General features: G+C 46.4%; 1 protein-coding gene across 2 annotated transcripts in view; it reads left to right on the top strand.

Annotated features, from left to right (window-relative positions):
- Window positions 1–566: 566 nt before the first annotated feature.
- The window catches only part of LOC147611045 (serine/threonine protein kinase HRR25-like), a 42,770-nt gene continuing 20,432 nt past the window's right edge, over window positions 567–22,904 (top strand). For both annotated transcript variants that reach the window (XR_015263947.1, XM_086785690.1), the window contains exons 1-6: window positions 567–885; window positions 1,019–1,059; window positions 1,825–1,894; window positions 2,008–2,156; window positions 2,271–2,366; window positions 2,484–2,554. Coding sequence is in view for 1 of the 2 variants with exons in the window: in XM_086785690.1 (XP_086641816.1) it covers window positions 810–885; window positions 1,019–1,059; window positions 1,825–1,894; window positions 2,008–2,156; window positions 2,271–2,366; window positions 2,484–2,554 (503 nt within the window). In the remaining variant the exon portion in view is untranslated. The remainder of the gene's footprint in view (window positions 886–1,018; window positions 1,060–1,824; window positions 1,895–2,007; window positions 2,157–2,270; window positions 2,367–2,483; window positions 2,555–22,904) is intronic.

Genomic DNA, 22,904 nt, shown 5'->3' with positions numbered 1-22,904 from the left:
GGCAAAGGGATGGGTGAGAGGGAAGAACAAAATGTACCATAATTATTCTCTTTCTATTAAGGTGTGTGCAAACCTAGAGATATGTCTTCTTGGAATCCTTACGAAATTCAGTGGACAATGATGTCAAGAAATGGGACACACAGAGGTTCTATGGGGGTATGTGTGAATCCCTATATGTTAAGGAGGCACATGAGGCTGAGGCAAGGGTCCACCACGTGGCAAGGGAGGGTGAGAGAAGGTACCATTATTCTCTCTCTAGTTCACCCACATGGGGTGAGTTGGGCATTCTCTCTCTTCTTATCTGTGCGTGTGTACCATAATTATTCTCTGTTTATTCTCTTTCTAAGGGGTGTGCAAGCCTAAAGATATGTCTTCTTGATCCTTGTTGATGATCAAGTGAAAGGAATCCTTATAAAATTCAGTGGACAATGACACATAGAGGTTATATGGGGCATGCGTGTGAATCCCCTGTATGTTAAGGAGGCTGAGGCAAGTGTCCGCCACGTGGCAAGGGAGGGTGAGAGAAGGTACCATTATTCTCTCTCTAGTTCACCCACATGGGGTGAGTTGGGCATTCTCTCTCGTGCACTTTTGGGGGCCGGGGAACCCAAATTTAAGTACCTTCCCCTCCGTAACCTGCTCTGCCAGCCAAAACCCACCTCAGCCACGACCCCTCCGACCCTTCTCGCTAGCCCAGATCCCATGTCGCCAAGTTTTCTTCTTTCTGAGACCATGCATTTTCCACAATTTTGGTGAAAAAGCCCACCCACATATATGCATGTTCTCACAATTTGGGCGAAGAGGGCGCCATGGAACCGCGGGTGGGCAACAAGTATCGTCTCGGGCGCAAAATTGGCAGTGGTTCTTTCGGCGAGATCTACCTGGGTACTACCCCGATTGCCTCCATAGATCCGCTTTTCAGATTTGAGAAGGCACATCTTCCTACCCTCTTTCTCATCTGAATTGCTATCTTTTTTTTTTTTTTGGGGGTGGGGGGGGGGGGTGGGGGGTTGTCCAGGAACCAATGTCCAGACCAACGAGGAGGTCGGTATCAAATTGGTAAGTCCTTGCTCTGACATTAATGGGACATATATTAACATCTCATTAACATTCTGTTATCATTTAAAATCTCATTTTTTGAGGGGCAACATTGTTTGTTCTCTTTATTATTTACTTGAGGGCCAAAGGCACTCGGATCAGATTCCTTGGATAAAGGGTGGGGATGGAAAATGATATGTACTTTTTACAGGGAATGTCTCATTTTTTTGGTTAGAAAGAGAGAGGGAGGGGGGAGGGGTGCATTTGCAGATATCATGGGCGATATTGTGATGCAACATGGTTTTGAGGTATATGGAAGGGGCTACAACTGTGTAATAGTGGGAATGAAAGCTAGATTCTTGCACATCATGGTTTCAACCACGGTGGTTTTGGAGTGTATATAAAAGCTTTAGGGGACTATGCTGTGTGCATCATGGCACAGACCATGGTTGTAAAGTGCTTGTTTTGATTGTATTGATTGAAAATTTAAGGGCGCAACATGGTGCTGTACATTGTGGCTCTTTCTGAGTGAACTTAAATGATGTGCATTTGGTTCATCATAGATTAAAGGGCTGCTCTGGACTGACTATGTAAAGCCAAGGGCTACATTGTGAGATACAATGGGCCTATTACGGTTCTCAAGGGCTGGGGGCTAAGTGGCTTTTATTTGAATTACTATGTTTGAGATTGTATACTTAAATGCACTCCAAATAGTCTTTGCTTTCGTTTTTGGGGGAGGGGTGCAGATAATTATTTTTACTGACACTCTGCAAGGTATGATCTCAGGAAAGTGTCAAGACGAAACATCCGCAGCTGATGTATGAGTCAAAGCTTTATAGGATACTCCAAGGGGGAAGTAAGGCTCTTGTCTACTCATGAGATCCACGATTGTGGTGGTGCTCTTCTCCATAGACTTTTTTGTTCAGATAATGGTATGAAATGGCTGTGTTTTGAATGTTATGGTCACAGCTGGTGTTCCCAACATAAGATGGTGTGGCGTAGAAGGGGATTATAATGTGTTGGTGCTCGATTTGTTGGGACCAAGCTTGGAGGATCTCTTTAACTTTTGTAGCAGAAAGTTCTCTCTCAAAACAGCACTGATGCTTGCAGATCAACTGGTGTGTTTGTTGACCAAATAAATTACGTCTTTGTAGTGCAATTGCTGTATTTTCATCTCATTGTAGGACCTTTGATGCCAAGATCTCATTGAATTGTGTTCAACTTTTCAACAGATCAACAGGATCGAGTATGTACACTCAAAGAGCTTCCTTCACCGGGATATCAAACCTGACAATTTTCTAATGGGACTCGGGAGGAGGGCAAACCAGGCATGCCAGAAATCCTAAGATCTAGCTATATCGTGGCTGAGAATACAGCCTCTTAATGTAAAAAATATTACAACTGAGAGTATTGATTTCACTTAACAATACTTTGGTTTGTTGCAGGTCTACATCATCGACTTTGGTCTTGCCAAGAAGTACAGAGATCCAACGACACACCAGCACATCCCGTACAGGTTTTTAGTGCCTTTTTTTCTCATCTTAAACTCACATGAAGGTGTGTTCTAACTTTGTTTAAACTCGCTTGAGGGACTTTGTAAGAAAGCTTGGATGGTCCTACTCTGTACGCATTGCACCTGTGAAGAGATGGTCCTACTTTAGGGCTATCTTACTTTTGAAATCGAGAAATTAATGAGAGAGCACATTGGAATACTGGCAAACACTTATTTAAAACATAATCTAAGACCATAGAAAGCTTAGTTTATAACGGCACATAAGTGAAGTCTGGATGTAAGGTGTACAGCATTTGCCACAGCAGCCACTCAAGAAAGCTGGTCAATGCACAGGTTTCTTTGAGTGTACAGGAGATTAAGCATGAAATATGGCATCTCTGTTCTTATATTTGGAATCTTTAAGTATGAAACATCAAGTACAGGTACGAAATGTTCTTAGAGTTAACATGCCTATAGAAGTGTGTTCTGATTAACGCCAAGGACAATTGAGATTAACACTAATCAACTATGCAAACATACAATAGAGCAGACCAGAGAGACCTATGCCAAAGGAACTCTTAACACCAGGATGATACACCGCCAGAGAGAAGGCAACTTTTCAAAGCTTGGGGCAAAGTGGCTAACCACCCCGTGCTTATTCATTTTGATAGTGATGCTACCCACCACTATATCCATCCCCGAGTGGTCGAAGCTATGAACCTCCCTCCAGATAGGTTCGGAGTTCCTATTTCTGGAGGTGCTGCTTTTGAGGGAATGTCAGCAGAAGTGACCCCTATCTTGGAAAAGCTTTGTTTATAGATTGGGGATTATGTGGAGCATGAGAACTTTGTTGTTGGTAAAATTGGACATTGTGATGTAATTTTGGGTATGCCTTGGCATAAGAAGATAGATCCAGTCATTGATTGGGTTGGAAACAAGATTAGGTTTCCTTTTAAAGGCAAGAATGTAACTTTTGATGTAGGAGTTAAGGGAAATTCTATTCCACTCATCAGTCACGTACAGGTTTCTAAAGCAATAAAGCAATCTATTTCTTCGTACTTGGTATATTTCAGAGATCCAAAGGAATCTGAGAGTGATGAATCACTCCGGAGTCCCAACTCTTGATCTTGAAAGAAAAGATTTCTTAAGGAAATATGAAGATTATTTTGCAGATACTTTTTGAGGAGAGTTACCTCGAGAGAGACCAGAAGATCATGAGTTATTAGAGAAGGATTTGATTAGACCTAGTTTATCACCCTTTTGTTCCCTAGTTTTATTGGTTCTCAGAAAAAAGATGGTTCTTGGCATATGTGTATTGATTACAAGGCTCTTAACAAGATCATTGTGAAGAACATGCTCCTTATTCCTAGGATTTATGACATCCTAGATATAGATTGGATGGAGCCACCATCTTTAGCATGATCGACTTGAAGAGTGGTTACCATCAAGTCAGGATTGTTCCAGAGGACATTCACAAGACCGCATTCAAGACCACATTTGGACTCTATGAATATCCCTCTACTTGCAATTGGACAAAAGAAGCTCCTACTGATCCACCACTGTGTTGTAGACTTTGACAAATGGATCCTCTTGATCTTTGAATGATGATTCTAACAAATGCCTAATGATCGTATTTATAGGGAAATGGTATGAATTCTTAATCAAGTCGATTTTGTATGTTTTTCCAAACTATGGCCAAAAGGTGTCCCAACCATTGGGCTATGTCTTGGGCACTTTCGGGAGCTTGTAGGGCTGGAAAATCCACTCTAAAGCTGCCCCTAAATTTGCTAATGAGAATATACATATCTATGAGCATCGAGATTAGCGGATGCACATGACATCCCCTCCTGCTAAGCTTGGAGCACTGGGGTAATCCATACACCTTTGCTCCGATTCCGTTCTGGTCCTTCATATCCATCGGCTCATTCCCCAAGCTGTCTGACTTGGTCTTCAAGTTCTTTGGCTCGATCTTTGGATCTTGTGAATTACATGTCTCTTCATTCTCCTCACAAGATTCGGAGAGATTTTCTGGAAGCTTCTGTGAGACTGTCGGGGCGACTTCATCCTCCTTCAAATAGGATTTGGAGAGATCCACCTCCTTGGGTTGACCTTATCCTCCTTCAAATAGGATTTGGAAAGATCCACCTGCTAGTTCTGGTTCTGGTTCTGGTTCTGGTTCTGGTTCTGGTTCTGGTTCTGGCTTTAGCTTTGGCTTTGGTTCTGGCACATGCATCCCGAGTAATGGCACCTGTCACCAATTGGCCGACCATTTGGTCCATTCCCACATTTTTGCGTCTCGTTCACTTGAGGCCAGGCCAGTGTCTCATGTGAAGAGGCCAGTATTTTGCCGACATGGACGGGAGCCAGACTGGTGCCACCCGTGTGTTAGCAGGATGGTGTCGTATGGACGGGAGCCAGATCAGTGCCACCCGTGTATGACCTGGACTGTGTTCGATCCATGGGACTGTCACGCCATGGAAGGGCCAGTATTCGTGCCGTGTTTTACCTATGGGACTGTCACACCTAGGGAAACTCGTGCCTGGAACTGCGTCTTACCTATGGGACTGTCACTCCATAGGAAGACCAGGTTTTTATGTAATAAATGTCGTGCCAGTTTTGTGCCGACAGATATTTTGTACATGTTCCATGAACGGGAGATATGTCCATGTTACTTTTGCACATGCACACATATTTTGCATGCTTGAAACTGTTTTCGCATGACCTGTATTTGTGTGTTTGCCTGTCTGACGTGTTACTTACTGAGCGGGGACGCCTGCCAGTGAGTCGTGAAGACTGCTCTGTATTCTGACGAGTTTCAGTGCATGTGAACAGGTGGTAAGTATATGGTACATGTTGTTTTAATGTGTTATATTCTAACCCTTTGATTTATAAGGTTAGGGGTTCACATTCATTTAAAAGTGGGCACCCCCTTTGGGCACCCACTTTGGGGCCAAGGTGGGGAGCCTCACTTTTAAGTGAGTGTGGGGGTGGGCATGGTCACCAACCCCCACTAGTCCCCTTCATGCATGCGTAGGAATTACTAAGGTTAACTCCACCTTTATTTTAATTAAAAAGAGCCTCCTCTTCAAGCGTGGCATGCATCGCTTCTCTCTTACGTGGAGAACCAGGCGGCTACCATCTCTGCGCTTGCTCTTCTACCGGCTGGAGTTCATCTTGTTGCTGCTTCAGGATACTACAGCTACACAAGAGGCGACTGCCCCTTCATAGGCTGGCTGCAACTGCCCCTCTACAGGCGACTCCTCCCATCTCTATTACTGGCGACTGAATTCTACTGCAGGTGGCTGCGTTGAGTTACCTACAGGCTGGGCTGCCTTCTGTGCACTGGTATTACCTACAGGCTGCGCTGCCCTCTACTGTGCGCTGCCCTTTACTGTGCGCTGGTATTCCATACAAAAGCTGCCATCACCTGAAGGCTGCGCTGCCCCATGTGCGTTGGTGTTTACCCTCTACAGGCTGGCTGGAACCCTCTCCTACAGGCGACTGCACCATAGGCTGCGCTGCCCCTACTCAGTGCTGGAGTTATCTGCAGGCTGCACACTACTCCCTCCGTCCTCTCCTATAGTCGGCTGCCTACCCTGCACAGCAGCTGCCACCTCTGGAGGGCTACGTTTCCCTTCCTACAAGACAGCCAGCTCTTCACAGCAAGGTAACTACACATACTACTCTTTCTGCTCCCCTTGCTAGTGGGCACTCCTACTCTCACAGCAGGCGGCTGTGGAACTTCGTGGTGGTGCTGGTCTTGATAGTTCCACACTAGACAACTCTTTCTCCAACAAAGGTGGTTTCATCCTCAGCAAACACTACTAGTTTTGGTCTTCTATCATCCACCTACAAGTAAGTGATTTTCAGATTTGAGTAAAGTTCTATATGTTTAAATCTGATAAAAGATTCGCCCCGCTCGGCCTACACCCGTTCGGTGCCGGGTTGTCCAAGCTATATGGGCGAACCTCGGTCCAAAGGTGCTGAGATCGGGAGAGCCAGGCGTTAGTACGAGAGCGCCTGTCTGTGCGTGGTCTCGGAACACCAGTGTGGCGCTCTCCGCGGAGTCCAGTGAAAGCACAGGACCGTAGTGATTGGACCACACTAGTGGTCGTTCTGCTCCGAGTTTTTCTACATCAAAATTCGAGTTATTTGTTTAATACTGTTTTCATATGTACATGGACATCATCTGGTTCTCAGAACCCATGGAGCATTGTATTCTTTAAATACTCCCAATAAATATATCATATATTGAGGGGGGGGTCGGCCCGTTCCGGCCCCAGTGCTGGTGTCCATCTTTCCATTTCTGTTCATTTAAAGTTCAAGTTATTTTAAGTTGTCCATTTCATATTTGTGGTTTTAAAGTTGTGCTATTAAACGTGTAGGTGTCCAATTGAGTCTTTCCCACTTTACGGGATCGGTTTCATTGGTATCAGAGCACGGTTGTTTCCCTCTTCCTAGTGGGGAAACGAACCTGTGTATTGGACATCCCGCTTTTAGCAAACTTTGAACACAATGGACAGCCAAGGCAACCCTTTGGAAGTACCAAATTCGAGGGGTCCCTCTAGTGCTTCTCGTGGGTCTGATGCCCTGCGAGGTAGACACAAGCCTCTTGAAAGGGTTCTGGATAGTGAATCCAAAGGTCAACTGTCTCCAGGAAAGACAGTTATGCTTGAACAAGACCCTGATGCTATGAGGGCTGAAATGGAACATATGAGAAAACTTTTGCAGGCTCAAGAGCAAGAATTGAAGTTTTTGCATGAAGATCCTCATCTGCAAAGTGCTATTGAAGCCAGGAAGGCAGATGCTATGGTTGATGTAACCTTTGAATCAATGGCTCGTGAAGTGGGCAAGAAACCAAGGGAGTTGGCACTTGCCTATCTCCTTCGCAAAGGTGATATCAAAGAGGGGGATGACGGAGAGCTAAAATTCAGAAATCCACCTCGTTTAAAGCATGGAGATCCTGCATCCCAGAGGCTGAAATCTTATATGCAAAAGGAAGAGGTGACTGTCACTTCTCGTCATGCATCCTCTCCCCAAGGCACTAAGCCTGACAGAAATATGTATGCCAGTGCTCATGGAGGACACGAAAGTCACATGCATGCAAGATATGTATCTCATGGTGACAGGTCTGCTTCCAGAAAAATTTTGCCTTCTGAGTTGTCTCATGGAGAGACCATGCCATATGCAGGTAAGTCACATGCATCTGAGCTTCGAGTTCGTGGAGCACATGCCACCGTGCCCCATGAAGCTTCTATGACGGCCCATGGAGCCCATGCAGATAGGGCTACCCCGTTGGATAAGGGGAAAAGAAAAAGAGAGGACCATGAGCCTCATGCCAGGAAGCTCAAGGAGTTCAAAGCAGGTGATAAATCTGTCAAATTTGATGTCTTTCATGGTGAACATGATGCTTCTAAGGTGCTAGCGTTTGTGGCACAGTTCGACATTGCCTTTAGTGATGAGGATTTCACAGAAAAGTCGAAGGTGCGCCATGCTAGCATGTTTCTGAAAGGCACTGCTGCCCATTGGTGGATCACCGAAAAGATCACCAAGGATCCCATCTCTACTTGGAAGGAATTCAAAGACAGATTTTATGCTCAGTTCTTGCCACCCAATGCAGAGCAAACTCTCACTCAAAAGTGGGACAGGCTGGAACAAAAAGATAATGAGAGTGTGCAACAGTATGTGAACAAATTTTGGAAAGTGTTGCTGGAAGTGACTCCCTTCATGCTAATCTCTGAGGAGGAAAGAAAGAGGAAGTTTCGTTCTGGATTGCAACCTGCTTATAGATCGGGTATTGAATTGCACCCAAAACATACGTTGCAACAACTCACAGCTTCTGCCCTTGCTACAGAGCAATTGGTGCTCAAGATCAAGCAAGATCAAGGAGGTTCCAAGGCGAAGGACAAGGCTGTCCCAAATCAGCAAAAGGGTGGACAGCCACCTAAAAAGAACTTCCGGGAGCCTTACAAGGGTGGTAAAGCTGAAAATAAAGAACAGGGCCCAAGAAAGAACAAATTTGGATTAACCCCGGAGCAAAGAGAGCAATATGCTAAGGATGGAAAATGCTTTTCTTGTGGTAGCAAAGACCACATGTTCCGGCAATGCCCAGATCGCAAACCAAAGCACGAGGACAAGCATACTAAAGCAAATGTTCATGCAGTTCCTGATGTGCAAGGTAATACAGGTCATGATGCTAAGGAGAGAATGGTTTGCAAGGCATGGGGGCAAGTTAAGGATCAGCCCGCACTTTTCATGTTTGATGACTGTGCAACTGACAATTTCATCTCTATGCAAATGGCAGCTGCATTGGGAATTGAGGTTGAAAACATGGGACCTCAGATTGAAGCCGAAGCTGCATTCATTGGTAAAGAGGTGCAGGTTACCCCTTTGATTGGGAAGTTGCGTATTCATATACAGGGCTATCTTGACAATGAGCATTTCTTAGTTGCTCCTTTGAATGGATGTGATGTATTGTTGGGCAAGCCGTGGCATCATAGGCTTGAGCCCCGCAAAGACTACAAGTCCAATATGATTTCTTTTATGCATAAAGGCCGCATGCACTTTATTGATGCTGGCAAAGAAGGGGATTCCATCCCAGTTGTATCACACATCCAAATAAATAAAGCAATGAAAAAGAGTCTTTCAGCGTACTTGGTTTTTGTGCGTGATAGTCTTGTGCCAAATCATCAAAGTGTGGATGCTATGTCTAATGATAGGCTGAATTTTCTTAATGCATTCAAAGACTGTTTTGCTGACTCATTGCCAGGTGAACTACCTCCCCAAAGGCCCGAAGATCATTGTATAGATCTTGTGCCAGGTAGTTCTCCACCTAACAAACCCGCATACCGAGTGAGTGCTGCACAACAAGAAGAAATTATGAAGCAGGTAAACGAGCTCTTAGAGAAAGGTTTGGTTCAGCCCAGTTCCTCACCTTACTGCTCTCCTGTGCTTCTAGTTCAAAAGAAGGACGGATCATTCCGTATGTGTGTAGACTATAGAGCTTTGAACAAGCTCACCATCAAGAACAGATTTCCTATTCCGCGTATTGATGATATACTGGATAAGCTTGATGGTTCAGCTTGCTTTAGCAGACTTGATTTGAAGAGTGGTTATCACCAGATACGCGTGGTGCCACAAGATGTCCATAAGACTGCATTCAGGACAGCCTTCGGATTATATGAATTCTTGGTAATGCCTTTTGGTCTCACCAATGCTCCTGCTACTTTTAATCGTATGATGGATAGGATATTCCGATCCCATCGCAAGTTTACAGGAGTCTTCTTTGATGATATCTTGGTTTTCTCCAAGAATGAGCAGGAACACAGAACTCATTTGGTCACAGTATTCGAAGAGTTGCGGAAGCATAAACTTTTCGTCAATGCCAAGAAAAGTGAGTTTTTCCTTTCAGAGATTCATTATCTGGGACATATTGTATCCAAGGATGGAGTTACAATGGATCCTGCAAAGATAGAGACTATTCGGAATTGGCCCGAACTGCAAAACGTACATCAAGTACGAAGTTTTCTGGGATTATGTTCGTACTACAGGCGTTTCATAAGGCATTTTGCTATGATTGCCACTCCTCTACATGATCTCATGAAGAAGAAAACTGTTTTCAAATGGACTTCAAAGGAACAGGATGCTTTCTTGCAGCTCAAGCATGCGATCATATGTGGTCCAGTATTGATTGTTCCTGACTTGCACAAGCCATTCGTGGTTGAATGTGATGCTTGTGGTGATTGCATAGGAGCTGTCCTAAATCAAGAAGGGCATGCAGTTGCATACGAGAGCCGTCGTTTGCATGATGCTGAGCTTCATATGGATATCTATGAGAAAGAGCTCTTGGCTGTAATTCACGCCTTAAAGATTTGGAAACACTACCTTCTTGGGGCTGAATTTGTGGTCAAGACAGATCATCAAAGCTTGAGATACTTTCTATCTCAAACCAAGCTTTCAGAGAAGCAAATGAGAATGGCGAATTTTCTTTCCATGTTTCATTTTCAGATTGTGCATACTCCAGGAAAGAAAAATGTAGTGGCCGATGCACTATCTAGGAGGCCTTATATTGCTGCCGTCTCAGTGGCCTCTCATGGAGATCTATCTGCTATGAGAGATTTGTATCATTTGGATGCTGATTTTTGCCATGTATGGACTGATTTAATGGCTGGTCATTCACATGCCTCTTATGTTCTCAATGAGGGTTATCTCATGAAGGATAATTGCCTATGTGTGGTGAAGGATTTGCGTCCAAAGGTTATGGACGAATGTCATGCTCCACCTTATGCTGGTCATAGAGGTATTATGCCTACTACTCGCATGATTCAGAGGTATTTCTTTTGGCCAAGCATGCGTAAAGATATTGAGGCTTATGTGCGTGCATGTATTATTTGCCAAAAGGTGAAATTTGACAGGCAAAAGCCTCCAGGTTTGCTTCAGCCATTGCCTATTCCCTCGCAACCTTGGGAAAGTATCACGATGGATTTTATTATGGATTTGCCTAGATCCCAGCATGGGAATGATGCTATTTGGACTATTGTGGACAGGTTTAGCAAGCAAGCTCACTTCTTGCCCGTCAAGAAAACCATTAAAGCTGATCATATGGTAAAGCTTTTTCTTGCTAATATTTTCAAGCATCATGGTATGCCTAAATCCATTGTTGGGGATAGAGATCCCAGGACTACAAGCCTATTTTGGAGGGCTTTGTTTGATAATATGGGTACTAAGCTTGAGTTTTCATCAGCTTATCATCCCCAAACGGATGGCCAAAGTGAAGCTGCGAATTCAGCTGTATTGGATTTATTGAAGTGTTATGTGGCAGATCAAAAGAGTGCATGGGAGAAGTATCTTCCACTTGTTGAGTTTGCCTACAACAATACAATCCATGCTTCCACAGGAAAGGCTCCATTTGACGTTGTTTATGGCAGAGTGGTCTTGCCACCCATCCTTCGTACCAAGGATGAGATTTTTGCAGCTGATGAATATGTTCGTGACTTGGATGTTGCCTTTGGTCAGGTGCGGACAGCCATTGCAAGATCTCAGGATAAGCATAAAAAGGCTGCTGACAAGCATAGAAGGGACATGGAAGTCAAAGAAGGTGATTGGGTATTGCTGAAATTTGAGAAGGCTAGGCTTCGAAAGAGGCCAGGACGAGAAGGATCATATCCTAAGCTTTCTCCTCGCTATTATGGACCCTTCAAGGTGATTCACAAAATCAATGAAGTGTCCTACAGGCTTGCTTTACCTAGTCATTGGAAGATTCACAATGCTTTTCATGTGAGTCTATTTCGGAAATATGTGGGGCCAGATCCTGATGAGCCTGTCACAGAAGATCCGCCAGAAATTGAAGAGCTTGAGGAGATCCTCCAGCCAGAACAGATTGTTTTTCACAAGGAGAGAAAGCTACCTGCAGGAAAGCTTTCCAGGAGATACCTTGTGAAGTTTAAGAATTATTTGCCTATTGATGCCAAATGGGTAAATGAAGATTATTTTGCAGATTATCCGCAGTTGTTGCAGGCATATCTTGAGGCTTTTAAGTTGAGGTCAACTCTTTAGAAGCCCGGGGGGATGTCACCAATTGGCCGACCATTTGGTCCATTCCCACATTTTTGCGTCTCGTTCACTTGAGGCCAGGCCAGTGTCTCATGTGAAGAGGCCAGTATTTTGCCGACATGGACGGGAGCCAGACTGGTGCCACCCGTGTGTTAGCAGGATGGTGTCGTATGGACGGGAGCCAGATCAGTGCCACCCGTGTATGACCTGGACTGTGTTCGATCCATGGGACTGTCACGCCATGGAAGGGCCAGTATTCGTGCCGTGTTTTACCTATGGGACTGTCACACCTAGGGAAACTCGTGCCTGGAACTGCGTCTTACCTATGGGACTGTCACTCCATAGGAAGACCAGGTTTTTATGTAATAAATGTCGTGCCAGTTTTGTGCCGACAGATATTTTGTACATGTTCCATGAACGGGAGATATGTCCATGTTACTTTTGCACATGCACACATATTTTGCATGCTTGAAACTGTTTTCGCATGACCTGTATTTGTGTGTTTGCCTGTCTGACGTGTTACTTACTGAGCGGGGACGCCTGCCAGTGAGTCGTGAAGACTGCTCTGTATTCTGACGAGTTTCAGTGCATGTGAACAGGTGGTAAGTATATGGTACATGTTGTTTTAATGTGTTATATTCTAACCCTTTGATTTATAAGGTTAGGGGTTCACATTCATTTAAAAGTGGGCACCCCCTTTGGGCACCCACTTTGGGGCCAAGGTGGGGAGCCTCACTTTTAAGTGAGTGTGGGGGTGGGCATGGTCACCAACCCCCACTAGTCCCCTTCATGCATGCGTAGGAATTACTAAGGTTAACTCCACCTTTATTTTAATTAAAAAGAGCCTCCTCTTCAAGCGTGGCATGCATCGCTTCTCTCTTACGTGGAGAACCAGGCGGCTACCATCTCTGCGCTTGCTCTTCTACCGGCTGGAGTTCATCTTGTTGCTGCTTCAGGATACTACAGCTACACAAGAGGCGACTGCCCCTTCATAGGCTGGCTGCAACTGCCCCTCTACAGGCGACTCCTCCCATCTCTATTACTGGCGACTGAATTCTACTGCAGGTGGCTGCGTTGAGTTACCTACAGGCTGGGCTGCCTTCTGTGCACTGGTATTACCTACAGGCTGCGCTGCCCTCTACTGTGCGCTGCCCTTTACTGTGCGCTGGTATTCCATACAAAAGCTGCCATCACCTGAAGGCTGCGCTGCCCCATGTGCGTTGGTGTTTACCCTCTACAGGCTGGCTGGAACCCTCTCCTACAGGCGACTGCACCATAGGCTGCGCTGCCCCTACTCAGTGCTGGAGTTATCTGCAGGCTGCACACTACTCCCTCCGTCCTCTCCTATAGTCGGCTGCCTACCCTGCACAGCAGCTGCCACCTCTGGAGGGCTACGTTTCCCTTCCTACAAGACAGCCAGCTCTTCACAGCAAGGTAACTACACATACTACTCTTTCTGCTCCCCTTGCTAGTGGGCACTCCTACTCTCACAGCAGGCGGCTGTGGAACTTCGTGGTGGTGCTGGTCTTGATAGTTCCACACTAGACAACTCTTTCTCCAACAAAGGTGGTTTCATCCTCAGCAAACACTACTAGTTTTGGTCTTCTATCATCCACCTACAAGTAAGTGATTTTCAGATTTGAGTAAAGTTCTATATGTTTAAATCTGATAAAAGATTCGCCCCGCTCGGCCTACACCCGTTCGGTGCCGGGTTGTCCAAGCTATATGGGCGAACCTCGGTCCAAAGGTGCTGAGATCGGGAGAGCCAGGCGTTAGTACGAGAGCGCCTGTCTGTGCGTGGTCTCGGAACACCAGTGTGGCGCTCTCCGCGGAGTCCAGTGAAAGCACAGGACCGTAGTGATTGGACCACACTAGTGGTCGTTCTGCTCCGAGTTTTTCTACATCAAAATTCGAGTTATTTGTTTAATACTGTTTTCATATGTACATGGACATCATCTGGTTCTCAGAACCCATGGAGCATTGTATTCTTTAAATACTCCCAATAAATATATCATATATTGAGGGGGGGGTCGGCCCGTTCCGGCCCCAGTGCTGGTGTCCATCTTTCCATTTCTGTTCATTTAAAGTTCAAGTTATTTTAAGTTGTCCATTTCATATTTGTGGTTTTAAAGTTGTGCTATTAAACGTGTAGGTGTCCAATTGAGTCTTTCCCACTTTACGGGATCGGTTTCAGCACCTCTTCGGAAACACCTCTTTCTATGATCACGTCTTCCAAGACTCGTCTTAGAAGCTCTCTTTTTGTTGTGTCAACACTCTCAGTCTTAGGTTGCTTCACAACCCGAGGTGATTCCTCCTTGGCCTTTATTGATGCTGCCATGAACTGTGCCCATGTTTCCTTGAGGTGTGCCCAACCTTGGTGGTACAAAAGTTGGGCTTGACATACCTCTTCTTGAAGCTTTACTTGATGTGCTTCTTTCTCGTGTTGCCGACGGTCCTCTTCTATGAGTTGTTGCCTATACTCGGCGATGATTTGTTCATACTGGGCTTGGCGTTCTTGTTTCCTTTTTTTATCGTTCTTCATCTTCCCGTCTTCGAGGACTCTGCATAGTCTCATACGCACGCTGTAACTCTTCTTTCCAAGCATCATTGCTCTCCATCAAGGTGAGGTTTTGGTGGAGGGAGTAGCAAAAAGAAGTCTTTTTCTACATAGGTTAGACCTAGGCTAAGTCTTGTGTTCTTTCCTACATGCAACCTAGGCTACATGCAAAAATGGGCTGAAATCCTAAAAACAGAAACCGTAATTTGGTTTTTCAACTTTCCACACTGAATCTAGGGCTGAAAACACTGTTGCTAGGGCTGAACTCATGCAAAATACAAAAACCCTAATTTTGGGCTGCAAACCCTAATTTCAAAAACCCTAATTCAACGTGCACAAAACGTAAGCTAAGGGCTGTCTTAGGATGACCTAAGTTCTAATACCAATGTAACATGCGTTGCGGAAGCTTGTTCATGATTAATGCTAAGCAAAGAAGATTAATGCTAATCCTATGTTTAGTAGACACTGAACAGAAGGAGAGATAGACCTAAATCTACTGTATATTGCCAAAACATGCTATATATACAATGATCTTGTTGATTCACAGCTTCATGCAAATGATCTTGCTGATTCACAGCTTCATGATGCATACCAAAGATCCCTGCAGTCCTCTACTTGCAATCGGACAAGAGAAGCTCTTGCTGATCCACCAGTGTGTCCTTGCTGCCTTGTAGACTCTGACAAATGGATTCTCTTGATCTTTGAATGATGATTCTAATGAATGTCTAATGATCCTATTTATAGGGAAAAGGTATGAATTCGTAATTAAGTCGGTTTTGCCTATTTTTCCCCACAAAACATTGTCCAAAAAGTTATATATTGTGTCCAACTACACCCAAAAGGTATCCCAACCATTGGGTTATGTCTTGGGCATTTCCGGGAGCTTGTAGGGCTGCAAAATCCGCTCTAAATCTGTCCCTAAATCTGTCCATATATTTGTTAGAAGTCATCTCCTGTCTAGTTCGATACACCAGGGCCTTTGTTGTGGGTGTGCCCGCCCTTATGAGGTGTTTTATCATTTTTCCCCACTCTCCGCATTTTTTTCCTATTTTTTTCATTTTTTCTGTGGCTTGGGAGGCAGCCCTATAGTGGCAGGAGGTTGTAAAGAGAGGCCAAATGTTGCCATATACCTCTGGCCAGTGTCATATGCTTTACATGATTGATTACCTGCGGTGTGCAGTTGAGAAAGATAAACGAACGGACCCTGGCATTGACACGATCCCACATCTGTGTCTGAGCCTCCCGGTCCTTTTGGGTTGACGGTAACTCCCCTTCCTCTACTTCCGGCCGTGGAATACCAACAACGACGAAATCTGCGAGGTCAGATTCCATCATAACCTTCCATATGCCGTAGTTACTCCCGTCCAACTGACGTTCCACCGGGAACGTGGGGAGTGTCGGGATCTTCACATGCCTCTCGGCCATCTCTAAGAGATCTGCCATTGCGGGGATGTACTCTGAAAAGAGTGGGTGGGCGGGAACAGAGAAGAACTAATACTTGCAAATGGCTGTCCAGCAAATCAGCCCGCCGTCCTCTTGCTTCTCCTCTTCTCGAACAATCCAAAACAGTCCACCAATCAGTCACACAACAGTCCCCCTCTTGCTCACACAAATCCCAAGAACTATCTAGAGCCTAGGGCTCTGATACCATGTCAGAATACGCAGCGGAGACGATGACCAGATCTGGGAACACGAGCAAAAACGCAGGCAAAAAAATACAGCACAAGAGAGAGAGAAGTAGGCGTGTAACTCTGCTCTATATACACAAGAAAATCCCTGTGTTGGTACACAAGTGGCAAGGGGGCTGGGGGCCTATTTATATGCCCCCACATCAGTAGTTGGCCTGCTGTAGGCAGCCGACTGGAGCACAAGAATCCTCATGACTGGAGCCCCCACATCAGCAGCAGTCAGCCTGCTATAGGCAGCCGACTGGTCACTGGACACAAGAATCCTCACAACTGGATAAACACAGTCGGCCAGCATCAAGATGGGTCGGCCAGCAGCAGAAGAGTCCCACGACTCATGAGGTGCAGTCGGCTAGGCTCAGGGTCAGGGTATCGCCCATGAAGAGGATTTCCTTGGAAGTACAGATGCGGGTTATGAGCCCTGCAAAGTCATCGACGATGCGGGAGCATATTAACAAGCTGCAGGCTCTTCAGCAGGAAGTTCTTCAGGCTGGGAAGGAGATATCGTTAGAGGACATGGCCATAACGTTGCTGTCACATTTGCCCTCTTCGTACTTAGCATTTTACTCGTCTTTGATTACTAGTGGGGCAGGCTTAGCACCATCACGTGGGAGGAGCTTGTGCCTATGGTCCTGGACCAGGAGGAACGATTCACGAACCCTCCTCAGGGTGGAGGTTCGGAGGCCTTAACTGGCCAACGGTTGAAAGGCGTAACTCGGGCAAAGGGAAGGCTTCATCGGAGAAGTCTTCTGAGAGGAAGTCCGACGCTGACCGTGAGAAACTGAAGGCAGAGAGAACCTGTAATGATTGTGGCGAGAAAGGCTACTATTGGAGGCAATGTCCCAAGCGGAAGACCGATAAGGGTGAAGAGTCCTCAGCAGCAATCATGAAGACTCTGGCTTTTGTGCACCTGGAGGCGGTGGACACCGATGTTTCATTTTCTTCAGGCAGGGAGGAGATTGGAGGACTCTCCGCAACGGATACTCGGGAGTGGATTCTCGATAGTGGTGCTTCCAGGCACATGACTCCTTCCCGTTCCGGTTTACAGGATCTCTTCAGGTGTTTTGGTCACATTCTTACTGGGGATACGTCCACTATCCCAGTTCACAGTGAGGGCAGGATGGAGATAGTTCCCGATGGCAGAGGGGGGAAGCATTCCTCCCAGGTGTTGTATGTTCTGGCACTTGGTTTTCATCTGTTGTCAGTGCATCAGGTTTGCAAGACTGGCGTACGGGTGGAGTTTGATGAGCATTTTGTTGCTCTCCGGGACAAAGCAACAGGCCAAGTGGTTTGGGAAGGCGGAGTGGAGAATGGAGTTTACAAGCTTTCAGCACTCTCTCTCCCAGGTCCTCAGGTTTGTGATGAGTGGCAGTCTGGTAATGGCCACTTAAGTGTGGATACGCTGCAGGTGCGGGCTTTCCGGGACCAGATGGTGGATAGCTTGCCAGTAGATGGCAGCAGTTGGCAGGAACTTTCCAGTACTGAGGTTGGTAGTTCTTGTGTTCGTCAGTCAGAGGAAACTGAACATGTCACTTATGCTTTGATGTCTCGTCGTGTTCGGGACAAAGAACCTCCAGTAGATGAGGATGTTCTTTCCACAGGGACCTTTCGGAAAGCCAGGCAGGTGGTAGTTGATTACTTGTAGAAGGAGGTGTTTTCTCCAGGCTTTGTGGTTCCGGATTCAGAGGGGGTGGTTGACAGGTTTCAGAAGGCCTTGCGTGGTCTTCATAAGGTTTCCAGGACTTGTTTGTGCAGTGTGCACCGTAACAGGTGTTGATCCTTGTGAGCAGTCTGATGCCTTTTTGACTCAGAAGCAGTATGGTTCATTGATCTGGTTGATGGACACCAGATTGGACGGGAGCTTCCTGATGAGGCAGTTGAGCTCATGATTGCAGATGTCTCTTTGGGAGGCAGGATTGCGTTTCCTGTGGTTTCTGCGGCATGCGAAGGATCATGGACTCTTTTACACAGGAGGGGGATTGCTGGATGGAGTCCGACTCCACGGTTGGAGTGACTCGGTTTGGGGAGGAGATCCGGACACGAGGAGATCTACTTCAGGCCCAGTAGCAGTTTCTTGGAGTAGTAAGAGGCAGTCATCTTTTGCCTTGTCGAGCACAGAGGCAGAGTACCGGGCTGCTAGTGATGCTGCTTGTGAGGTGGTGAGGATGCAGAGGTTGCATTGCAGGTTTGGGCTTCCACTAGAGGAACCCATGGTCATCCGTTCGACGGAGGTCAGTACGGTGGACCTCTTCACGAAGTCGCTATCTCAGGATTTGCTCAGGCGGCACCCCAGCTCCCTGTGGTTGGTTTCACAGCCAGGAAAGTCATCTCCTGTCTATTTGATACACCAGGGCCTTTGTTGTGGGTGTGCCCGCCCTTATGAGGTGTTTTATCATTTTTCCCCACTCTCCGCATTTTTTCCCTATTTTCCCCATTTTTTCTGTGGCTTCAGCCCTGTAGTGGCAGGAGGACCCCGTTGATCTCGATGCTCATAGACATGTATATTCTCATTAGCAAATATTGTCAGAATACGCAGCGGAGATGATGACCAGATCTGGGAACACGAGCAAAAACGCAGGCAGAAAAATACAGCACAAGAGAGAGAGAAGTAGGCGTGTAACTCTGCTCTATATACACAAGTGGCAAGGGGGCTGGGGGCCTATTTATATGCCCCCACATCAGCAGTCGACCTACTGTAGGTAGCCGACTGGACACAAGAATCCTCACGACTGGATAAACACAGTCGGCCAGCATCAAGATGGGTCGGCCAGCAGCAACAGCAGAAGAGTCCCACGACTCATGAGGTGCAGTCGGCCATGTCACAGATGCAGTCGGCCAGGCTCAGGGTCAAACAAATGGTGCCAGGAAAATTGGCATGTGTGGATTTATGAATGTTGGAGGATAGTTGTAAAGTGAGGATGCAGATGGGCAAGGTGGGATCAAGATCAGAAATGAGGGGAGACGTATGATCCTCATACATAGAATCAAGGTCATGGTTAAAATGAATATATGAGTGAAGGTGGATATGGGGGGGTAAGAGGCGGGTGGTGGGGGAGAAATGAAATGAAATGATATATTAACGTCTCTAAGAGGCCATAGTGGCCTATGAGACCAAAACTGAGAGTATATCTGAAGTTGGGGAGAGAGAGAGAGAGAGAAAGAAAGAAAGAAAGAGGTGGATGGTGGTGGGAGAGAGAGAGAGAGAGAGAGAGAGAGAGAGAGAGAGAGAGAGAGAGAGAAATGAAATGATATATTAACGTCCTCAAAAGGCCAAAATGACCTATGAGACCAAAAAGGTTACAACAATTGGTGGATCTGATACAATGTCTGTGTAAGAAAAGCTAAAACAACTAAACAACTACCTGAAACTGAAACAACAACTATGAGGAAAAGTAAGGTACTAGGAGCTCCTAATGGATAACATCTGGGAAGGAAAACTCCAGCAACAAAGGTAAGCATCATATACATCACTATCCAAAGATGTCTCTCATCGGTCGATGGTGGATATCCTCAATGTCCTCCATGGTGAGTACTCTGACTGGACGTCTCCCATGCTGTGCAAGTATGGTCCCGATCCTCTGTTGTAGGTGTTGGGATGGGCCTCTCATCTTGGGGCGGCTGGACCGCCCCAGCTCTTTAGCCTGATCAATCAATGTATCTCTGGTGCGGCTATACTCTGGGACTAGCTGCAATGCCTGCTGGCCTGACTACCCAATCTCTGGTCGAAAGAAGTCTGTAATCGGCCTTTGTAGGTGTCTCTCCCTCTCTGATCCCCTCCCTCTCAAGAGACCCTCTCTATGTCTACGCAGCTCCAGCAAGTATAATCCGAGGCATCTCTGATCCTGGTATCTCATGACTCTAGAAAGTGGTCCGAAACCCTCTTTGAACAGGCAGTGAAAACGGCCTCGTATCTCATAATATACTGGACAGTGACATATGTAATGTAACTCTGTCTCTGGCTCCATCTGCCACAACTGACAAATCCTGGCCTCAGCTGGTACTCCTCTGAATCTGCCATTCTCAATCTCTAGCTGGTGTGAGGATGTGCGCATCTGACCAATAGCACACCGTACCCCATGAGAAAGATGAGTATCCATGTAGCTGGGTCTAATCACAAACCCATCCTCCGTGAGCTAGAGAAGATGATCTCTATAGAAAGCCATCTTCGTACCAAGCTCGTGTGTCGGCTGTATCCATGTCCTCCTAGTGTCCAGCTGAGTCAAGTCCTGCCTGATAAGTCTGGTAATCTCTGCCCGTGTGAGAGAGAGGGAGGGTGCATCCAGGGAGTATTGAAATGGAGGTAGCCTGTCCATACTAAAGCCATGCAGTTGGAACCAAGCTGTCATCTATGCATACCAACATGATCCGTCTCCCTCTGATGCCAACTGTCGTGAAGACTCCAGGGCTAAGCAAGCATATCTGTCTCTAGGGAGAGCCCAAGTGCTATGTATAAAGGAGACTGATCGAGTGAGTGCCTCTACTACCAATGAGGGGGCAGCCATCACTGCACGGATAATATCATGTGGTACGGAGGCCTTGGCCCTAATCATCCGGGAAATCATAGAAATCAAGGGCCTCTCCATACATCTCCATCCATCAGTGCTACCAGCTCGGCTGTGGTGATCCACTGAGGGTCCCCATATCTCCACTCCATACAGCATGGCTGAAGTGACCAAGCCAAAGCTTTGTTCGAGGTTCCTGAAATTGAACCTACGAACACATCCTCTCTAGTTTCCCCAATGCTGCATAAGCTCTGGTCAATCTGGTCTTCGCTGCTCTCTTCAAGGAAAATAGTGGGCCACTAAAAACCACACCAAGGTAAGTATATGCATCTGTATACTCCACTGTCTCCTGACCATATGTAAAGGTGGGTACTGACCTCCTAACCCACTGTGTTGTGGTGTTAAACACCATCACCTTGGTTTTACCAAGGTTAACAGACAATCCACTGTCCTGTGCAACGTGTGCAATGCATCCAAATGACGCTGCATCCCCTTTGGAGAATCTGAGATTAGCACAATATCATCAGCATACAATAACAGCGGAATCCATGTCCTTGCTAGCTGTGCTCCTCTGTCACCCTCCCTCTCTACATAGTCCGAAACCTCATCCACATACATCCCAAATAAGGTGGGAGAAAGGGGGCAGCCTGTTTCATCCTAATAGTGGAGTGAACCATCTCAGATATACCCTCAGTAGTACGTACTTGCCCCACAACTGTCCTGTATAAAGCCATGATTCCCCAAATCAGCTCTGTGGTGATTCCTATCTCCTGTAGTCTGCGCATCAGTCTGGCTCTCGGTACTGTGTCAAAAGCTTTGCGGAAATCCACAAAGCAACAATAAATCCTCCTGCCATATAATCTGCCCTCCTCAATAATAGCTCTGAGTGTCAAGATATGGTCAAGAGTGGAGAAACCTCTCCTGAACCCTGCCTGCCCTGATGTACGTATGCCCTCTCTCTCTGCCCATCTACTCAACTCTTGCTCAAGAATAGATGCATATAATCTAGCGAATGTGTGACCAATCATGATGGTACGATAATTCCTAGGAAGCATGGGATCCCCTGACTTGAAGATAGGCACAATCGTGGACATATTCCAAGTCTCAGGAAAACCCTCACACATGGCTCGGTTAAACATCATAGCAATAAGCTCTGCAAGCATATCTCTGGCATGAATAAAGTGCTCTGCTACCAAACCATCATGATCATATGCTCTCCCAGTCCTTATCCTGTCAATAGCTTTCCTTACCATCTCAGCAGTAAAGAAAGCACGTCTCTGGGCGTGGCTCCGATGGGTCTGGTAGGGGCGGCTGTCCTGGTGCTGTGTATAGGGATGCTGCATACTCACCCCAAATCTCTATGGAGGTAATGGCTGGTGATGGTGAATGCTCATGGAATAGTCTCCATGCCTCGTCTAAGTCCTGCCTCATAAATAACTGATACAAATCCCTCTCTAACTGAGCAAGATAAGCCCTCTTCTTCCGTCGCACTAGGCGTCGGAAGGTAAGCCGTGACTGTCTGTGAGTGGTAACACCCATGAGCACCTCTCTCTGTAATCTGATCCTCATCTCTCTGCACTCCTCATCATACTAGCTGTTCTGGGGCATGTTCCCAGATCGTCTCCGTGTAGGCTGACTATGGGGATATGCCTCTGATGCTGCAGCATGAAGCGTCTCTATCAATATCTGAGTGAGATCATCTAATGGCCGTCCCGGCTCCTCGGCACATAAGCGTCTGTATATCTCATTCGTGTACACGGTGTCAGTCTCCCTCGTAAAGGTATAACAAGTGTGTGTGGAGACCTGTCCCAATGGAGCGGTGGTGAACTGAAATGTGAGAGTGAAGGACACGATAGCATGATCCACTGCTACTCCAACCGGCCTAGTGCCCACCATAAAATCCTGAAAAGAGGGAATGAGACCGGGCTGAGCCATAACATAGTCCACTGTACTAGCACCATGCCGATGTGGAAAGCTAGTGAAACCGCTGGTTGTTGGGAATCTCTGTAGGCCATTCAGGATGGCCAATCCATGTGCAGTTCCCCATGTCTATCAAATACCGCCCATACAGTGTATGT

The sequence above is a fragment of the Cibotium barometz genome, chromosome 48 (genome assembly GCF_041138505.1).
Source record: "Cibotium barometz isolate CiBa-2024 chromosome 48, ASM4113850v1, whole genome shotgun sequence".
NCBI lineage: Eukaryota > Viridiplantae > Streptophyta > Polypodiopsida > Cyatheales > Cibotiaceae > Cibotium > Cibotium barometz.
This window is presented reverse-complemented; position numbering and strand designations above follow the sequence as displayed.